Source organism: Nicrophorus vespilloides, unplaced genomic scaffold (genome assembly GCF_001412225.1).
Source record: "Nicrophorus vespilloides isolate i.1.1-1 unplaced genomic scaffold, Nicve_v1.0, whole genome shotgun sequence".
NCBI classification, from domain to species: Eukaryota; Metazoa; Arthropoda; class Insecta; order Coleoptera; family Silphidae; genus Nicrophorus; species Nicrophorus vespilloides.
In genome coordinates this window covers 18,533-40,491 of record NW_017099806.1, presented here as the reverse complement: position 1 = coordinate 40,491, position 21,959 = coordinate 18,533, and the positions used below count along the sequence as shown (strand labels likewise).

Here is a 21,959-nt window from a genome sequence, read left to right as displayed (position 1 = left end):
TATTGAAAGAAAGGATGTTACCATAAAATTCCGGAAGATCGTAAAGAGTTTATGTATTCTGGACACGATTTTAATACCATTACATTTATGGACGTATTCGAAGCTCGCAAGGCTAGAATAATTAATTATTCCGCATACGTTTAACCATTTAATTAATGGATTGATTGGAAAAAACACTAAATTTGGAAAGCTTTAAATGTACCGAGAAACTTTTTTAGATAATTTTAATTGAAAACATTTCATTCAGACATAGGAAAATAATATATAGAGAAATTAAATATACAGAAAAAAAATTAGTAATGCAGATTTTATAACAATAAAATGTGCACCCAAAATAAGTTTTCTTGTAAATTACAAAGAAAAAACAGGAAACATGTTAGTATCTTTCTATTTGGTTATGATTATGATGTCACATTTCACTCTTAATTACTGTCATAGTTTACGTGCGCTTCAATATTAGAATGACTTTTATATATATACTCAATTATAATACGCATCACTATAGAAAGTATAAAATAAGAACACATTTTGTGTATTATTAAATATATGAGATTTTAGGATCTCTAAATTAAATTTACGAAATAAACAAACGATTATTTTTGTTGGATTATTATTATGTTTTTTGATTGAAACAAAAGTTTTTTATATATCTCGATGAATATTTCGGTTATATTATTTTATTTCTTATGGTTTATGAAAGTTATGACTATATGTGTACAATGACTAAATATATACTATTTTAGAGATTAATGATAAACCTTCAAATAAAAGATAAATATTACGTAAATGGTGATAGAACCAATAGTTAAACTTAAGTCATTGATAAATCGTATGCAATTGGAAGTCAAGGTTTTCAAATCTTTAATTGGATACGCATGCTCCAATACTGATATGTTAAATTGTTAATATTTATTTTAAAACAGTTTAATACAAAATCTAATCTCATGGATTTTCTTGTCAGTTCAAAGTTAATTCTCTTAACAAAAACATATTAAATTGTAAGAAACACACAAAAAGCGTATTTTGTAATAATTAATATTTTGTTTATTTATTGTAATATTTTTAATTTTTGTAGAAAAGTTATAACAATTAATTAATAAATTACATAATAATTAGACACATAAATAGAATTATGTAGGATATTTATATAAACTAATGGTGTAATAACGTTATGTAATCAATAAAAGTGTATTTGTTTTAAGATTACAGAAAACTCACAATGCGGAATTTATCATTACTGTTATTATTTTTCTTATCAACTGGATTATCTTACGTTCTTAGTGAAAAGACTTTAATATTAACACACGTTGTAAGTACAATTTGATTGTTTCTTTTTTAATTTTAATGTTTTTATATTAATTTTATCTAAATTTTCGTATTCAACATGCATTTTTTATATAAAAAAAATTGACTGAAATTTGTATTTCGTCTTATGGTTGAAAAGTAATAAAAGTTGATTCTAGTTGATTCTAGTTGATTCTAGTTGATTCTAGTTGATTCTAGTTGATTCTAGTTGATTTTAGTTGAAATAATTTCCAGATCTTCAGACATGGTGACAGGACACCCGATTACAGCTTCCAAATACCAAATAATCCGTATTCCAATGAAACCTTCTTTCCTTACGGTCCGGGACAACTGACTTTGGTTTGTAAATCAAATGAAAATCTGAATCAAAACTAAACTATTCAATGTTAATTTAGAAAGGAAAAACAAGAGCTTACAATTTGGGAGTATCACTGAGGAAACGTTATTCAAGGTTTTTAGGCCCAGTTTATTATAACGGATTGATTGATGCAACATCCTCATTCCTACCAAGAGCAGTAATGTCTTTACAATCAGTTCTTGCAGCCCTATTTAAGCCAACAAAAAGGTGGCAATTAAAAAGAACAATTAAATGGCAACCGGTTTATTTCAAAGCACCAAGTCTCAAGGAAGATAAAGTTTGTTATAAGCAAAGCAAATTATGTAAATATGTTACAGGATAAATATTTCAGATAGTTATTCCATCTTGTCCAAAAATTTTCGATGTGCATACAGACTTTGATGAAGAATCTAAGGCATTTTATAAATATGTTAGCGATTTTGTAGGATTCAACGTTACAAAATCTATTGAAATGATGGCTATACATAACACGTATCACGTTTTGGTATTGATTTTATTTAATTAATCTTCAAATCTTTATATTTTTATTTTATTTTAATAGGATGAACAAGGTTTTTCTTTACCAAAATGGGTTTTGGCCGTTTGGCCCGAACCTTTGTTAAGATATAGTTTGCAATTTTGGAAAGACATGAGCGATCAAACTGTTCAATATGCTGTTGGTTCGTTTCCTTTAGTTAAAAATAATTGTTTTAATTTAAATTATACTACTTTTAGGGCCTTTATTGAAGAAAATTAATGATGATACAATGGCAAAGATGAAAGGTACTTCTATAGATCAATTGGAATGTAAGATGTATTTATATTCAGGACACGATATGAATGTTGTTGGTTATCTGGGAGCTATTGGAGTGTACAAAGAGGCACTCTATATTAATTACTCTGCTTCCATCATGATTGAAATACATAAATATACAGACACTTATGGTGTCAAGGTATCAGTTTTACATAACATTTCATAACAATAAGCTTCATAAAGATATTTTGTTTTAGGTATTTTTTGATAATTCCGACGGAATTGGACCAATCCTTTTAAGAATTCCCGCTTGTGGTGGTATTGATATCTGCCCTTTGGAAAAGTACATTGCAATTACTAAAAATAAATATGGCCCTAAGGAATGGTGCGGCTAAAATGATTAACAAATCAATTTATTAATCATGGAATTAAACTCGAATATAATTCAACAAATATATATTATTATTCAATTCAGCAATATTTCTCATAGTGCGGGTAATCGCTTCTGCCAATATTTAAACCGCACTAATTGAAGACTATAAAACCACATAAAACTAAGCAGCACACAAAAAAGATTAATTATTTGGTATGTTTTGAAAGTTTCAAACCGTACTATAGTGAAGTCTTACTGATTGACGGCGCACTAATTGCTGTATATTGTTATAGACTTTCCTGTTTTTATTACTATTATATCTATATACTCTTATGTAAACTTTTTATTCTGTTATGTATAACCGTTATTGTTTATATTATGTTAGCCCTTATTATTTTATACATGTTTATGTTGTGGCGCTTATTTCGGCCTGGATATGAAGTCACGTACCAACCCGGTACAGTACGCTCTACTCCAGCCCGTAGCGGGTATACCTAGAAGGGCAGATAAGGATGATACCCGCTTAGGGTATATAAGCGGCCGGATATACGGATATAGCTCTCTTGTGTCGCGCCACGTTAGCCAGCAAGGTTCTCCCTATTATGTCTTGTAAGTACCCTTGTGTATCCCACCTCCTTCTCTCTGTGTACCGTTACTTACTCCGTGGATAAGCCGAATAAACATACTTGTGAACACCGCCATTTTGGAAGTAAATTTTCACACTCTATAAGGATTCCTCTTCTTTCTATATAACTGAACTTCTCCAAAATGTAATACAAAATCAGTCTGAGAACTCCACAACTATAGAAATATAAGAAAATCCACTGTGTCCAAATTCCATCCTCTGGACACGACAATACTGTATATTAAACAATTGTATTATCCGTTAGATATATGGATCATGCTTTTAATCAAAGATTAGCCGTATTATTTAAAAAAAGTTTGATATAAAATGGACAGAAATAATTGCAACCAGACCACTGACCTACGTTTTTTTTTAAATCTTATAATTTATTATGAAAAATTATAAAATAAAAACGCGACTAAAATATAGTATTTTTTACTAACCAATAAGAAAATTTATTTTCGAATATTTTCTGACAATTAGTTATATTACTTAATTTCGATAAACCTAATTTTGATTTATTTCAAGAAACATACATAAAATGCATAAATATTAATAAAAATAATATCAAGTTTATGATTTTTGTTATCTATTTTATATCATTATTAAACCTCACATATATATACATACTTTACTATCATTCTTATTAGATTACTTTTAGCGTTATTACTGATTAGCGCTTGGTAATTATATTTATCAGCATACATAACTTAAGAATTAAAATGAGTAATCATTACTCTAAACTAGTTTATTAAACCTTTTTTGTCTCAAGGCACGAGTAAACCTTTGACTAAATTTCGCAGAATATTTTATCACACTGGAAATTTGTATACCTAGTACCATAAAATATATTTATTTACTTGGAGGTTTGATCTGAAAGGACAAATTCATAGATTTATACGGAGAATACAATTGTTTGTATTGTTTGTTATCATGACATTTACCAGATTTCGCCGATATATATTTAAAACTCTATTAAGTATCTAATTAAATATCTTTTAAATTTTTCGAAATACACCGGTTGAAGCTAAATATGATGGTTTTAGTACAATGCATAATTTTTTTTAGCTGCATGGTTCAAAAACGTAAAAGGTGGTATGCAACAACTTACGAGAGTTAAGCATCATGATTGGTGACCATTAGTCTAAGCTAATTGCGATGATTTATTAGAACGTAGACAATTATTGGATTGATAATAATTAAACCTAGTACTAAATATATACATATTGAGAAAGTAAAGTGCTTCAATTTAGTAATTGTGCATTTAGAAGTCAAGGTCATAAAATCATTAATTAGTTACGCGTGCTCTGTTACAATAAAAAATATTCTTAATGTTATCATTAATTTATAAACAAGTTTTTTTTTTATAAAGTATTGACAATCATTTCTTTTCTTAGTTTAAAGTGATTTTTGTCAACTAAAAACATATTTAAATGTAAGAAACATATTAATATAATAAAATTATTATTATTGTAAAGGAATATGGTATGAAAATGTCAAAACAAAGTTAAAGTATACAAACTTATTTTTTATACAAAAATGTTTGTTTTTTCTTTTCTCTTTATATAGTCAAGTCTCTTTCAATGTGGTTTATTTATCTATTTGTTTAGTTCCTCGATTAGTTCGGTTTTCAATAGAGCGGAATTTTGGATTAGTTTTTTATGTTTTTTTTTTTAAATAAATTATCATTCTATAGAAAAAATAAATCTTAATTTTCATAGTTTATATATTTTTTTATAATATTAGGTTTAAGAATTTTTAAATAAATTAATCGATTATTTTTATATCTATATAATTTATCTATCAATTAATGTTATTTTTTCAATATACAATTATTTATTATTAATCTAAATGCATATCCAATCAAATCTAAATGTAATTCTATATTTTTGACATATAAATAAATGCACACTATGCAACCAAATATACCTTACTTTATGTCATTCACTTATAACCTCTTCTTTGAAACCGGACCAATCCAATACGTTTAAACCAGATTAAAAAAAATACGCGTAAAAACAAATAATTTATGTATGATTTTTATTTTCTTAATTAAAATTTTGTTTTGTCTAAAAAAAATTATACCAGACTGATCGAAGTCGCACTATGTGCAGTATTGCTATAGTTTCTTTGTGTTCTTATTTCTTCTATATATATTCATTTAATTAAAGTATCAAGAATTTATTTTTGTAATTAAGCATGTAATTTTAAAGTAATAATATTAACTACATATTTCTTCTAATTTATTATAGTTTTTATAGTTTATATCGTTGGATCCAAAATATATTATTTGGATTACTATAAATGATAAAAAATAAACTAATTATTAAAAATATTTATTTAGAAATAAAGTGAAACTTGTATGTCCATTCAAATGACGCAAATATTAATACACGTGTAATTCAAGCAAATACCGGTATTATATTTAATAATATGTGATAGTAAAATTATATGAGCCATTCGCATTAATCCCATGTAATATCAAAAAATACTATAATTTGAATGCAAAAAAAAACTATTAAAACCTGCATACTACGTTAAATCCATATATCATTTTTAATTAGGTTAAACCTAATATTATAATCTTTATAATCTCGCTGTATAGATTATAAAGTATTTATGTAATTTTTTTTGCGACTATATCAATATAAGTAACAGAAATATGTGATAAAATATAGTAAAGCACCAGACGTCATTTGTTAAGGTAAGACACACAATTTCTTATTATTTCATACCAAATTATATAACTATTTTACTTCAGTATTTCAAATAAAACTGTGCATTTATTATACTATAATAAATTTGTCATATAATATTAATAAAATTGATTGCGACAACAATAAAATCACGTAATAATTATACGAAAAAAAAACACAATAATCATTTCATGCGGTTATTGACTACAGGTAATCCCGTTTTATTGATTATAATTAATTATCTAAATATATGCATTTTTTTACAATATTATAGACAACTTATCTATTAATTATATCAATTAGTCATAATTACGTATTTAAACGATGTGTTTCATTAATTTTATTTCAGTATCCAAGAATCCAAAATAAAGATCATGTGGAGGTTATTGTTTTTGCTGAGTGCGTACTTGGCTACAGTCTTTTCGGCTCCAGGAATCGAAAGAGAAACGTTACTTCTTACGCACATTGTAACTAAAATAAATTATAATTAATTAAGTAAAAATTAATTTATTTTTAAAGATTTTTAGACATGGAGATAGGACACCCGATTTTCATTTCTTCAAAACACCCAATGATCCTCTAGCTCATGAAACATTCTTTCCATACGGTAGTGGACAATTGACTTTAGTAAGTACTTTTCTGAAATTAGATTGGTAACAATATAGATTTATTATTTTGTAGAAAGGTAAAATAAGAGCTTATGAACTAGGGGCTAAATTGAGAAAAAGGTATTCCAATTTTTTGGGAGCTTTATACTATGCGGATTTGATCGAAGGCATTTCATCCTCTGCCCCGAGGTGTGTAATGTCCATGCAATCCGTCTTTGCAGCTTTATTCCCGCCAACTGAAGAGTGGCAACTCAAATTTGGGTATGACTGGCAACCAGTTTACTTCTTATCGCCGAGCGTCAATGAAGATAAAGTAAGGGTCAACTATAAAAGTATTGATTAGTTTTTTTAATAAGTGAAATTTTAGTTAATCTATCCGTCATGTCCAAAAATATTCGACGTCCAAAGTTATATGGACGGGGAGAAAGCAGATTTCTATAAATATGTTAGTGAAAACTTTGGTGTTAATATTACCACTTCTTTTGATATGCTTGGAGCTCAGAATACTTATCAAGTTTTGGTATGAAATATTAGCTAGAAGTTAAATAGAATTTATATTTCTTTATATCTTAATGTAGGGAGAACTAGGATACAATCTCCCAGAATGGGTTTCCAAAGTTTGGCCTCAACCCTTCTATAAATATGGTATGGAATTTTGGAATGAAATGGCTAGTCAAAAAGTACCATACGCTATAGGTATAATTAACCTATTAAAATATATATCGCTGATTTAAATTTACCAACTTTACTTATAGGTAATTTATTAAAAAAAATCAACGAGGATACAATGAAGAAGGTGACTGGAGATTTAGTTCCAACTGATCGTAAGATGTTCTTGTATTCTGGGCATGATCTCAACTTGGTTGCTTTCTTTGGAGCAATTGGTGTATACAAACAAAATATGTACATTGATTATTCGGCTTCTATTATGATCGAAGTCCATAAAGTTAGAGGACGTTATGGTGTGAAGGTAAGCTTAGAAACTCCAGTTAATATTACATCTTCAAGTTAACATTACATTTTCTTTGTCTATTTATGAACATTTTTGGTCTTGAAGAATAGGTATTATAACTAGATACTATGAAGAAAATGACTGGAGATGTAGTTCTATGTGATCGTAAAATGCATTTGTATTCTGGGCATGATCTTACTTAGGTTAGAAGATCGAAGTCCAATAAGTTAGATGACGTTCTGAAGTGAAGTTAATCTTGAAAAATCTTCAGCTTAGATCTTTAAGTTAACATTAAGAAGATGAGTGCAGATTTAGTTCCATTTGATTATCAGAAATTCTTGTATTCTGGGCATGATCTTAATTCAGTTGCTTTCTTTGAAATAATTGGAGTATACAGACAAAATTTGTAGGAAGAATATCCTGCTTCTATTATAATCGAAGTCCATAAAGTTAGATGACTCTATGTAGTACATCTTAAGTTTTTATCTCCAAGTTACATACATACATTTTGTTTATGTAATTTCTTGGACTTTTTACAAAATGATGAAAATTTTTGAACTTGATTAATAGGTATAAATATTGGTTAAATATGGATATAAAAAAATATGAGCATAAATATGATTATATATAGGTATAAATGTATCTATAAAAATGATTAATTGTTACAGATATTCTTTGATAACGTCGATGGAAAGGGACCTCAGCTTATAAAGATCCCAGCATGCGCTTACCTTGAAATATGTCCTCTGGAAATTTACATTGCCATAACTAAAGCACAATATGGACCTGAAGATTGGTGTACATAAACTAATTAATATCATAAATAAATAAAGATATTATAAATAATCAATGTTTTAATCATTATATAACACTTGTAATCATCACAATATATTTCATTAAATAATATTTAAATTTTCTTGTATTTACATTCTATTAATTACTAATATGTAAATATACAGAAATAGCTCATATTAAACAATCGTATGATTTACACTAATTAATAAAATAAATATATTTAACATTGTATATTATATAAACAATAGCTATTGTACAATTATTTACATAGACAAATTATTTTATTACTCTTACTATGTATAAAAGCAATGCAATTATCACTGATAATTATTTAAAAATAAAATTTAGTTTTAAAATTAGAATTAACTACAATATAATTAATAACACTATTATTATTTGAATGCAACAAAAGGATTGCCGCAGATAAACCACAATATACAATTTGTCTGGAAAAACTATAAATTGAGTTTCAAAAATAGAAATATATAGTTTTATACCATCATTTCTTGGTATGATTAATTTATATAATTGAATACGTCAGATCAATTAAATATTTCATTTGCAAAAAGATATACAATAACATGTTTAAATTGGAATTACCAATAAGTTTATGCAATTTACTTATCATTAATTTAGTATTTTCCAACAATTTTCTATTTCGAGAAGCGCACGATAATTTATAAGATAAATTTCCATGATTTATCATTGAATTATTTTATAATTCCAAACCTGGAGATTCTTCTGGTATGTTAGTAATTTCACATTTAAAAGGATCTACAACCCAATTCACAGTTTGTACATCAAAGTAGTCAGAGAACCGCTCTCTGAGTTTGGTAAGATGAAATTAAAAAAATCCCTATTACCTAATGTCCCTCGATTGATACCCTCTTGTTCCTACTGCGCTGCTTTTTTTCCCCATCATTCCTTTATTTTCCATGTGTATATATTGTTATTGTTCCATAATTAAATTGGACGGAAATAGTCTTATGAAACACTAGATCATTTTGAATTTTCTTAATATGATGTTGGAATTCTATCTTACTTTTTTATGTTATAGTTTAATAATAATAATATTTATTAGTTACAATGCAAATAAAGGGCTATGGACCCAAGTCTAATCCGCCCAGAAACACAAATAACATAAATTGTCACAATAAATCATATACAAAAAATGCATTCTGTAAAAAGTAAGACATACATATATGTAAATATAAAAAAACAAATTATAAATAAAAGTAAATCTTGTCGAAATGAACAAATAATAATTATAATATTATACAAATAATAATAATTTCATTACTTTTATAACTGACGTATTATCAGTTATATAATATTATTTTAATTGCAGGTTTAGCTGCGGATTTTAAAAAGGTTGAATAAATATTATGCATCTTGTTTATCTTCAAAAATAGGTTGAGCTACATGTGCTAATCCACAGCTGGGATTAATAATTATTCTTATTGGATTAACAATTAGTAAATAAATAAATCCTTATTATATCATTATTTTTATAAAATGAATGCATATTATAAAAAAATATATTCTACTAAATTGTTTATAAAAAAATATATTTCAATTCTTTATTACTATTACTAAATTGAGGTAAAATTCTACAACGAGTATATCAAAATCTCGCATAATCCACCAATATCGGACTCAGTAAAACCGGACTAATCCAGGACTTTAAAACCATATAAAAATTAATCACACATGAAGGAACTTGAGTGTGGAAAACAACCGATCATTTATGTATTTAAAAAATAATAATTTTGTGTACTATTTTTTTTTAATTTAATCGGATAAAGAGATAATAATTTAATTTATTGATAAAATTGAAGTATGAATAAAAACACACACAATTATGTTGATAATTAGCTAAAAATTGATAATATACAGTATATAAATTGTTTGCGCGGTATGCTTTTCCTTACAGTAATTTGAAAGCGAAACAATGTGGAAGTTATCTTGTTTGGTATTTGCTAGTCTTCTTGTACAATTTTCTGTAGCAGAAGATACGGATACTTTACTTCTTACACATATTGTAGGTAATTAGTTTATAATTTAATCAAATTACTATAATAATTTTATATTATTGTAGATTTTTAGACATGGCGACAGGACACCTGACTATGGTTATATGCCTTTACCAAGTAATCCTCATGCTAATGAAACCTTTTTTCCATATGGAAATGGACAATTAACTTTGGTAATATATTGGGTGTTAACATAAGTTGTGTTCGTTTTTCCAAATTAAGAGGACATAAGGATACAACAACAGAAATTAACTACATATTAGTCACTAATATATTCTCTTTCATTATACACAACTTCTTCCTAAGGTTCTACAAGTTTCTCGATGTAACCATCTAGAAAGGGTGGAAATTTGACTTGGTTTAAGCAGTTTTCGTCAACTTCCACTGGTTGCCCGCTCCATGACTTTCTGGTCGAAATTACCCTCTTGGGAACGCGAAAACCATCGACTTTTCATTCATAGCATCTTCACTTACATGGCGCATATATCGCGTTCAGCTTTGGAAGCTTTATTCCTTTGATTAGACGCGAACAGATGTAGTGTCTAAAGTGCCCACTTTTGTCTACTTGACATTCCATTTTGAACGCGTATAATTCAATAAACTAATGGTTGTAACGTAAAAGCCAACACAATATCTTGTAGAGTAGAAAATGTTGTTTCCACTAACGTATAATCTTTATCATTTATTTTTACTTTTCTAATTTATATTAGTATCTTTCCAGGTCGGTAAAAAGAAAGCTTATAACCTAGGAGTTAAATTAAGAAATAGATACTCAGAGTTTTTGGGTGATCTATATTATTTAGATTTAATCGAAGCTATTTCCTCTTCATCGCCAAGATGCGTCATGAGTATGCAATCAGTGTTCGCAGCTCTATTTCCTCCAACTCCCGAATGGGAACTAAAGTCTGGATTAGAATGGCAACCAGTTTATTTATTGGCTCCGAGCATCAATGAAGACAAAGTAAACTTATTAGTAAATCATTGTATAAATTTTAATATATCATGTATTTTCAGTTAATTTATCCAAGCTGTAAAAAGATGAATGAATTACATGTAGAAATGGATGAGGATAAAGCCTCTGTTTATGATTATATTAGTGAGAATTCTGGTATCAACATTACTTCATCCTTAGAAGTGATGTTCATACAAAATATTTATCTAGTTTTGGTATAAACAATTGCATAATTGTAATGAGATTATAAATATTTTATATTTGTTTCTTATTGGTAGGATGAACTAGGTTATGAATTACCTGAATGGGTGTTGAAGATCTGGCCACAACCATTTACAAAATATGGTTTACAATATTGGAAAGAATTGACTGATCAAACTGTCCATTATGCTATAGGTTTACTATTCAAGTAATAAAAATATATATGTATATAATTTTCATAATCCTAGGACCGTTGCTAAGAAAAATGGACTTGGATACACTGAACAAAATAAATAATACCTTGGTACCAAAAGACCGTAAGATGTTTATGTATTCTGGACACGATTTAAATGTAGTCTCTTACTTGGGAGCTATTGGAGTTTACGAAGAAAATTTGTACATTAATTATTCAGCTTCGATTTTGATCGAAGTACATCAAATTAATGACAAATATTTTGTGAAGGTATTTGTAAATAATTATTTTATTCTATATTCAATTATTTTGTTAAAGGTATTGTTTGATAACTCCGATGGAAATGAATACCAAGTCATCAGAATCCCAGCTTGCGGAGGAGTTGAATTATGCCCATTAGATACTTATATTAGCATTACGAAAGCCAAATACGGACCGGAAGAGTGGTGTACATAAACTTCAATAATTCAGTAATAATAATTAATAAACATTATAATTAGTACTAAATAAAATTTTGCTACAAATTCTAGAATACTTTTTAGATACATGAAAAACACATCCTGACAAAATCCTGAAATTTCTTTGTATTTTGAATAATTCCAAATTTCCCATAAGAAGTCTATTCTAATATAAGCCTTTCTTGGGACTTTTTATAAATTGATACAAAAATAGTAAATAACAATTATATAAACTTTATAGTAAGAATTATAAAAAAATATTATATAAATTGTTTGTATTTATATTTTTTTAAGAATAAAATTATGTCATTAGAAAATCATTTGTTGAAATAAAAATTTGCTCAAATCCTAAAATGTATACTGTACTCTCATCTCAACATCATCAGTTACCTAACTGGTATCTAGCGCCAGTGTGCCACATTCTTAATGTGGCACTCCAAAAACCGATACTCATTTAAACCGGTTTCGTAGAAAAGTTTAGATTCGAAAACCGGTTTTTGTACAAATACGTAATATATTTTATACATACATGTGAATATGACTAGAAGGCGTTCCTAGGAACGCTAAATGAAGACATTTTTATACTTATAATAAATTTAGAGCTTTTTAGGTTTCGAAGAGACCGCGTTATATCAAATCAACGATGTCTTTCTGTATATTGAAATCCATATGTATTTAGATTATTTCTTGACTATTATGATTTTTACAAAGAAATAAGAAGCTAAAATACATGAACATCAGATTTAATAAATCACACATTACAATAATAATTATTTATTGTAATATGTATATTTCCTAATGTCTTTCATAATACTAATAATAAAGTATCTTTGAAGTTAGAATATAACATAAAAAATAATTCATAATTTATTGTAATTCATTTTTATTAATTATTTTTTAAATCCATATATGTTAAATCCATAAAACAAAGTTTTTTTTCAAAGTGTATTTCAAAGTATCTGAAACAATTTTAAATAGAAAAAGAAAAGTTTTAATCACATAAAACTTTATACTTATGAAATCAAATTACATTATAATTAGAAACACATGTTTCTATGTTATGTTAATATCTAGTATTACACAGATATGTATATTCATATTTAATCGCTAATAAAAAAGATTATAAACAAGTGTTTACACTTGTTGTAAATATTGAAGTATACTAAAAAAAAATGATAAATAATTAATAATAGATAATATTACGGTATATAAATGCTAACAATTTGGCACTACCTATTGAAAAACGTAACAATGTGGAAGTTATTTTTCTTGGTGTTTGCGTGCCTTGTCTCAGAATTTTGTGCCTCTCAAGATTCTTTACTGCTTACACATATTGTAGGTATTATTATTTAATTAAGTTAAGTTATTGATTTTACATTTCTGTAGATCTACAGACATGGAAATAGGACTCCAAACTTCAGTCATCTGCCTATAGTAAATAATCCTTATGCAAATGAAACTTTTTTCCCATTTGGAATCGGACATTTGACTTTGGTAAGAGATTTATAATTATACACTCATAGTTTATATTATTGCCGTTTAGGATGGTAGAAGGAGAGCTTATAATCTAGGAATCAAATTAAGGAAGAGATATTCAGAGTTTTTGGGTGATCTATATTATACTGATTTAATTGAGGCTAGATCTTCCAACTCACCAAGATGCGTTATGTCCATGCAATCGGTATTGGCAAGTCTATTTCCTCCAACTTCTGAATGGGAACTCAAATCTGGTTTGGAATGGCAACCTGCTTATTTCTTTGCTCCGAGCATCAAAGATGACAAAGTTTTTCAATGTTTTAAAGATAAGTTATTTAATATTAATATTACTACTTTCAGTTAATTTACCCGAGCTGCGATAAAATAACTAAACTTCATGGAGTTATGGATGAAGAATTTTATAACTACGTTGAACAGAATACCGGTATTAACATTACTTCTTCCTTTGAGATGATGCGTATTTGGAATATTTACCATAATTTGGTATACAATTACTCTAATTATATGATTTTAAGTTTACGTAATGTTTTATAGGAAGAACTAGGGTTTGAACTACCTGAATGGGTATTAGCGCAGTGGCCTCAACCATTTGCTAAATTTGGTTTGCAATATTGGAAGAGAGTGGCTGATCAATCAGCCCATTACGTTATAGGTTTACAGTCTATATTATCAAATATATTTTCAACTTATTACTATAATTGTAGGACCATTGCTCAAAAAAATGAACATAGACACAATGAGAAAGATCAATAATACTTTGATACCAAAAGATCGTAAGATGTTTATGTATTCTGGACATGATATAAATGTGGTTGGTTATCTGGGAGCTATAGGAGTTTTTAAAGAAAATATGTATATAAACTATTCCGCTTCTATATTGATCGAAGTGCATCAAGTTAATGACGACTATTTTGTTAAGGTATTTATAAATAATTGCTGAATTCTATTCTGAATTAAATTCTTTTGTTGAAGGTATTGTTTGATAATTACGATGGAAAAGAACATCAAGTTATCAAAATCCCAGCTTGCGGAGGAGTAGAATTATGCCCATTGAATACTTACATTAGTATTACGGAAGAAAAATATGGACCAGAAGAGTGGTGTACATAAACTTCAACAATTATAGTGAAATAGATATTACAACTCTAAATGAAATGCTTTATTATTTTCAACAAAAAATATTATATATTACGTAAACAAAAAAGTAATTATTTTATCAAACCAATTAAAATATCGTTATTTATCAAAATTTTAACTTTACATGGAAACATGGAAAGAAAACCCAGACCTCAGCTTAAAACAAAATTATAATTTACAAATCAATACTTAGTCAGGAGTACATAGGTTTCTAAATTCAGTTATTGACAATATCATTCTTAACCTTTTTGCAGTGCAATCCATCATATATGTTTGTAATTGCACAATTGAGTCGCAGTATATTTTACCAGCTCTTTGCTTTGACAGCATATGACCAGTTCTTTGAATTATACTGGTATTGATGCTTCTTTCTCTAGTATTTTTCTTATGTTTTTAGTGTGTTTTGTTATCTCTTTTGCTTAGCGTTTATATTTATGTTATTTTTCCTACCAGTTACCTTTGGTTTATCACCTAGCAAAATAAAACCAGTATTGTTGCCTTCCGTTGCCATCAGTCACTTTTTTGCTGTTACAACTTAAAACATTTTTTTACTTATGCATTAGAAATACATACTTTATTCAATATTCTCCAAAATTAATAAGTAGTGCATGTGTATATGTAAATAAATTTTTAAATGAATTTTTGAAGTATAATAATGTGGAAGTTTTTTTTTATTCATATTTGTTTGCCTGCCCTCAGAATACTGTACAAAAGAAGATACTAACCTCAATGATACTTTGATTCTTACACATATTGTAAGTAATATTTTGTTTTTAATAAAATTAAATAAATTATATTATTGTAGATCTACAGGCATGGCGACAGAACACCTGAGTACAGTAATCTTGTTTTGTCACATATCCCACATACTAATAAATCATTCTACCCATATGGAAAAGGACAATTGACTTTGGTAAGGAATAATTTTAAACATTCACTCATTTATATAAAATAATTTCCAGACTGGTAAAAAGAGAACTTATAACCTAGGTGTTAAGTTAAGAAAACGTTACTCGAAGTTCTTGGGTAGCCTTTATTATGCGGATTTGATCGAGGCTATTTCCTCTTCCACACCGAGAAGCGTCATATCCATGCAATCGGTCTTAGCTGGTCTATTTCCTCCAAGTCCCGAATGGCAACTCAAGTCTGGATTAGAATGGCAACCTGTTTATTTCATAGCCCCAAGCATCAATGAAGACAAAGTTACCCAAAGAGTAAAACATACATACAACTTTGAATAATTCATGTATTTTCAGTTAATTTATCCAAGCTGTAAAAAACTAAATATCCAGGGAGTTAGAGACGAGGAAACAGCTACCTTTTATAATTATATTAGTCAGAATAAGTAATCAACATTACTTCTTCCTTAGAAATGTTGACCATACAGAATACTTACTACGATTTGGTATAAAACAAATATATTTTTAACATAATTATAAATGTTTTTATATATATTTCCTATTGGTAGTCCCAACAAGGTTATGGACTGCCTGATTGGCTGTTACCAATATGGCCTCAGCCATTCGCCAAGTATGCTTTACAATTTTGGAAGGATGTTGCCAATCAAACACCACATTACGTTATAGGTTTATTTTCAATGTTATCAAATATATTTGAAATTAATTATCGTAACCTTTAGGACAATTTCTGAGAAAAATGAACGTCGATACAATGAACAAGATAAATAATACTTTGATACCAAGAGATCGCAAGATGTTCATGTATTCCGCACACGATATAAATATTGTTGCTTATCTTGGAGCTGTAGGGGTTTATGAAGATATTTTGTACATCAATTATTCCGCAACAATTTTGATCGAAATCCATAAAATTAACAACAATTATTTTGTTAAGGTATTTATTAATAATTGCATTATTTTATATTACTTTATTTTGTTCAAGGTTTTGTTTGATAACTCCAATGATAAAGAATTACAAGTAATAAAAATCCCAGCTTGCGGTGGTATGGAATTATGCCCATTGAGTACTTACATAAGTATTACTGAAGCTAAGTACGGACCGGAAGAGTGGTGTACATAATCATTAGTAACAACATTTTGGAGGAAACATAAGAAAATACTTCAATTATTAAGAGAAGAAAATAAACGTAATTTTATAATTAATTACTCAATAAATAATACATAAACTGCAATAATTAATTTAATAATTAATCACCAATAGCTTTATATTTACAAGAAATATACGATTGAAATGTATTCGCGGGCCATATTTGGCTGCCCGTTTAAGACCGGAACTACCATTTCATTTTACCATGCATTCATACTAAATATTATATATAGTGAACATTATCAATATGTATAACATATATTTACTAATATTCATTCCAAAGTCATTTATCATGAATGCTACTTTGTTGTTATATAAATAGGTAAATATATACACTTATAATTGATAAAGGTTTCACATAATAGTATAAATCATAATAGATAATAAAAATACAATATATTTCAAACTATATTCAATTATGAACAGAAAGAGAAAAGTCGATTTTTTTAGTATTTACTAAATTGTCTGTAGTTGTTCTTTACTTTTATTATATTGATTTATATTTATTTTGTATTTATATGACTTTTTATAAGAGCAATGAATTCATTTCAATTTACATTGTTGATGAACTTGGAGTTACACATTTTATAAGATAATAAAGTTATGTCTCAATGGCTTTTGTTCCTATTTACATACGATAATTATGAAGAAAATTATGTAAAAGCAAATACTTAACAAACGCATTTGATAATAGAACTATTAAGCAGTATTCATTTCCTTGAAAGTATTACAACTTGTGACAATGTGGAAATACATTTTCTTAGTTGTTGCTTATGTGGCCGTAGATCTTTCGATCATAAAAGATAATGTGATTACGAATATTTTGAGCAGTTCATCCATTATTCAAGATATTTTAAAACAAAATTCCTTGATTCTTACACACATTGTAGGTGAATATATTTGATAAAAGTTATGTAATTCATTTTATATTGTTACAGATCTACAGGAATGGCGATAGGACACCCAACTGCAGTTATTTACCAAAAGCAAATAATCCACATGCCAATCATTCTTTCTATCCATATGGAATCGGACAATTAACTTTAGTAAGTTATTATACAAACTATACACTCTAATTTTAATATTATCAAAAAGAAAACCGGTTTATAACGAGTTTTGAAGAATATTTAGTTACAAAAATAACAAAGTTTGTATGAGTATTCTATTACTACATATTTACTAAAATCTTTACTATTTTTTAATCAATATTTATGTAACTAAAAATTATACTAAATACTATAATCATTTTTATCAGTAAAACATCAGCAATATTTTTAAACCTGTTTTTTTAATTGACAAATTTTACTCATGTAATGTGTTTTTTAGGATGGTGAAAATACAGCTTTTAACCTTGGTGTTAAATTAAACAAACGTTACTCAAAGTTTTTGGGCAAAATATACTATGTGGATCTGATTGAAGCTATCTCATCTTCCTCACCAAGAAGCTTCATGTCCATGCAAACAGTCTTAGCATCTCTCTTTCCTCCAAATAAAGAATGGGAACTCATACCTAATTTGAACTGGCAGCCAATTCATTTCACAGCTCCAAATATTAACAATGACAAAGTAAAATCATGAGCGATAAAACAAACATATTTTCTATCAATTATAATATTTTTAGTTAATATATCCATCCTGCAAGAAGGTGAATCAAGTTAAAGGCGAAATGGATCAAGAAAAAGCAGCTGTTTATAAGCAAATCAGTAGTAATTCTGGTATTAACATTACTTCTTCTTTTGATGTGATGCGCATTCACAAAAATTTCCATATTTTGGTATGAAACTAATTATACTAATTATAGTAACTTGATTACATTTGCTTCTTATATTGTTAGGATAAACTTGACTACGATCTTCCTGGATGGGTTTTACCGATCTGGCCTCAACCATTCACCAAATATGCAAAACAATATTGGAAGGAAATGCTTGATCAAACTGTCCATTACGCTATAGGTTTATAATCAACGTTTATGGACGTATAATTCAATATAATTTTTATAACCGCAGGATCATTGCTGAAAAAAATTAACACAGATACAATGAACAAGATCGATAATACTTTGAAACCAAAAGACCGCAAAATGTTCATGTATTCAGGACATGATATAAACGTGATTGCTTACCTTGGAGCTATAGGAGCTTACAAAGAAAATCTGCACATTAACTTTTCCTCTTGTATTATGATAGAAGTGCATAAAATAGAAGATGAATATTTTATTAAGGTATTTATATATAAATTTCGTGCGTTTTTTAAGTTTGTTTTGTTGAAGGTTTTATTTGATAACTCCAATGGAAAACAACCAGAAGTCATAAAGATACCAGCATGCGGAGATGTGGAGCTATGTCCATTGGATAATTATATAAGTATCACAGAACAGAAGTACGGACCAGAAGAATGGTGCACATAATATTTAGGAGCAATTTTTTTACAGTATTCACATTTTTTTTCAAGATCATATTTGTTAATAAACTAACACAATGTTTGCAAAGTTTTCTTGTCTATACATTGTCCCAAAAGAATTTTATCTACTTATTTATTTACATTGGAGTAAATAAATATATAGTTTTTTAATGTATACTTTGTTTATAAGAGTACTAACTTAAATTGCTATATTAAAAGTGTAGTGCAAATATATATTTTGTTTTAATCCAAACAGCAAATGTATAAACTAAATAAACAAAACATTAAAATTAAAGGTAAAAATGACGTAAGTTTGAGATAATGAGAGATAAAATATAAATAATTTCACTGATTTACAAGCGAGATGTTCAGTGATCCGCGTATCTAAAAGGATGGTTAACTGCCCTAAAAACCTCATGTATTGGTCTGTGTATGGTGTGATTACCATAGTAGGAATAATCACGTTAGTTGTTGTTAATGAACAAGATGACAGGTTAGAATTTGTCGCTGTGGTACGTACAAATTTCCAATAACAAACATTACTTAACTAACTAAAGAATATTCATAGCTCTTCAGACATGGTCAAAGGACAATACCTTATTTAGACACTTACCCCAATGATCCTCATCGTGAGGAATCTTATAAACCATTCGGACTAGGTGGATTAACATACGTATATACACTAAATTTATTTATTTCAACTATATGATTATCTCGACTATTTCATTTTTTTTGTATAGAAAGGACAAAATGAAATGCTGGATGTGGGAAGGGAATTGCGGAAGAGATACAAAAGCTATTTAGGTGAGATTTTCTCGCATGATTTGGTTGAGGCAATTTCCTCGAGCTACGACCGCTCGAAAATGTCTTTGAGTTTAGTTCTCGCTACGCTTTTCCCTCCGAATGCGGAGGAAGTTATTGAAACTGGGGTGAATTGGCAACCGGTCCATTATACATACCTACAGGAGGAAGACGATGATGTAACATTATTATTACGATCAATATTTAAAACTTTAATTAAATAATTTCAGATGTTAGCCTTTTGGGGGAAATGCACGGATTTTAATCAAGATGAGATCCAAAAGTTTTTTAGTTCTAAAGAAATTATTGAATTGAATAAAAAATATAAAAATGTATATAAGTATATTCAAATGAATACCGGAGAAAACGTCACTTCTTTATTAAGAGCTGCACAATATTACAAGATTCTTGAAGCACAGGTAACATACGGTTTTAATGTGCCATATAATTTACTACTGTTTTTTTTCTAATATTTTAGACTGCATATGGTTTAACACTTCCAGAATGGACCCATCACATTTTTCCTGAACCTTTAAATACCATTCACAAATTACATTGGAGAGGTTTTATTGGCACCACAAAAGATATAAAATATGCTGCAGGTATTTGACTAACAATATACCGTAGATAATTAATTATTTTAATTAGTTTTAGATCACATATTTTTTATATACAAATTATAGTCAAATAATAATAATTTGTAACCAATCATATTAATAACAAATTGAACTGATACAAAGGGCTATTGACAATAGGTCTTTCTGCCCGGAATAGTTTTATCATTAAATTGATAGTTAAATATTTTACATAAGATGTTGATAACAATTAATTTATATAATTTATTAATAGAGTAGACCTGGAACTATAAACATAATTTGATTTCAAATTGTTCGACTTTCAAATTTAAATTTCTCTATAAATAATAATGTATGTTGGATCAATTCCAGATTAAAAATAGAGACCACATTAGTTCGAATTTCGAGATTTCATTAGTGTTCTATTCAGATTCTTCTTCATTTTTTAGTCAAGTTTTCAGATATGCACGTGATTCATTATTTGACTTTTGAGTGTTCGTTTGAAATCAAAGCATGTTATTTATGTTTTTTTGTCAAGTTTTAAGTTGTGCACGTAATTCATTGTTCATCTTTCAAGTTTTTATTCACATTCTAAACAGGATTTTTTTGGTCGAGTTTTAAGTTATTGTCCCACATTCGAGATTGTTTTATTTGTTCGACTTTCTAATTATGTTTTTATTCAGATTTATTTTTCAAAAGTTACATTTTTATTTATTATAAGTAAATCAATTGAAAGTAATTTAATATTTCATTCATTTTAGGTAGACTTTTGCAAACAATTAGCGGAGCCTTTTCAAGTAGAATAAATCAAACCCTGAGCTCCGAAAGGAAAATGCATATATACTCCGGTCACGATTTCGGAATATCCGGAACTCTCAGAGCCTTGCAAATTGATCATGATTACACTTTACCTGAGGGCGGCTATATACTATTCGAGCTGCATAAAATAAACGATATTTATGGAGTGAAGGTATTTTCTTATCTTGCAAGGAAACAAGATTACAGTTACATGTGAATTGATTACAGGTGTTTTATCAAGATTACTCGAGTGAAGAACCCAAATTGATGACGATTAGGAACTGTAGTCCGTTCTGTGAGATCGATCGGTTCATACAACTCACCGAACAGTATTATCCAAACCCAAATATTTGTCAATAGATATTTTAATATACATATAATAGATAAGGTTAAAAAACAAGA

At 27.9% G+C, this 21,959-nt stretch overlaps 5 protein-coding genes across 5 annotated transcripts; all 5 read left to right on the top strand.

Annotated features, from left to right (window-relative positions):
- Positions 1–1,212: 1,212 nt before the first annotated feature.
- LOC108565648 lies at positions 1,213–8,527 on the top strand. The gene is made up of 16 exons (XM_017925211.1): positions 1,213–1,309; positions 1,540–1,644; positions 1,701–1,940; positions 1,995–2,147; positions 2,205–2,322; positions 2,378–2,595; positions 2,654–2,786; positions 4,463–4,526; positions 6,078–6,098; positions 6,440–6,557; positions 6,610–6,717; positions 6,772–7,011; positions 7,066–7,218; positions 7,277–7,394; positions 7,454–7,668; positions 8,319–8,527. The coding sequence occupies exons 1-16, from the start codon at positions 1,220–1,222 to the stop codon at positions 8,454–8,456; spliced, it is 2,232 nt and encodes a 743-aa protein (XP_017780700.1). The 5' UTR covers positions 1,213–1,219; the 3' UTR covers positions 8,457–8,527.
- A 1,869-nt stretch (positions 8,528–10,396) lies between these two features.
- LOC108565657 (venom acid phosphatase Acph-1-like) lies at positions 10,397–12,350 on the top strand. The gene is made up of 7 exons (XM_017925220.1): positions 10,397–10,486; positions 10,544–10,651; positions 11,200–11,439; positions 11,493–11,645; positions 11,709–11,826; positions 11,880–12,094; positions 12,143–12,350. Exons 1-7 carry the CDS (start codon positions 10,397–10,399, stop codon positions 12,278–12,280), a joined length of 1,062 nt encoding a protein of 353 aa, XP_017780709.1. The 3' UTR covers positions 12,281–12,350.
- Positions 12,351–13,529: 1,179 nt separating this feature from the next.
- Positions 13,530–14,914, top strand: LOC108565656 (venom acid phosphatase Acph-1-like). Its single transcript, XM_017925219.1, has 7 exons — positions 13,530–13,617; positions 13,669–13,776; positions 13,826–14,065; positions 14,119–14,262; positions 14,314–14,431; positions 14,484–14,698; positions 14,752–14,914. The coding sequence occupies exons 1-7, from the start codon at positions 13,534–13,536 to the stop codon at positions 14,887–14,889; spliced, it is 1,047 nt and encodes a 348-aa protein (XP_017780708.1). The 5' UTR covers positions 13,530–13,533; the 3' UTR covers positions 14,890–14,914.
- An 817-nt stretch (positions 14,915–15,731) lies between these two features.
- On the top strand, positions 15,732–21,957 carry LOC108565647. Its single transcript, XM_017925210.1, has 15 exons — positions 15,732–15,755; positions 15,879–16,139; positions 17,922–18,029; positions 18,310–18,549; positions 18,605–18,757; positions 18,818–18,935; positions 18,990–19,204; positions 19,253–19,382; positions 19,744–19,895; positions 19,952–20,056; positions 20,124–20,363; positions 20,415–20,603; positions 20,663–20,786; positions 21,521–21,729; positions 21,786–21,957. Exons 1-15 carry the CDS (start codon positions 15,732–15,734, stop codon positions 21,915–21,917), a joined length of 2,400 nt encoding a protein of 799 aa, XP_017780699.1. The 3' UTR covers positions 21,918–21,957.
- LOC108565658 (prostatic acid phosphatase-like) lies at positions 16,559–17,003 on the top strand. The gene is made up of 2 exons (XM_017925221.1): positions 16,559–16,770; positions 16,819–17,003. The coding sequence occupies exons 1-2, from the start codon at positions 16,573–16,575 to the stop codon at positions 16,954–16,956; spliced, it is 336 nt and encodes a 111-aa protein (XP_017780710.1). The 5' UTR covers positions 16,559–16,572; the 3' UTR covers positions 16,957–17,003.
- Positions 21,958–21,959: the final 2 nt, after the last annotated feature.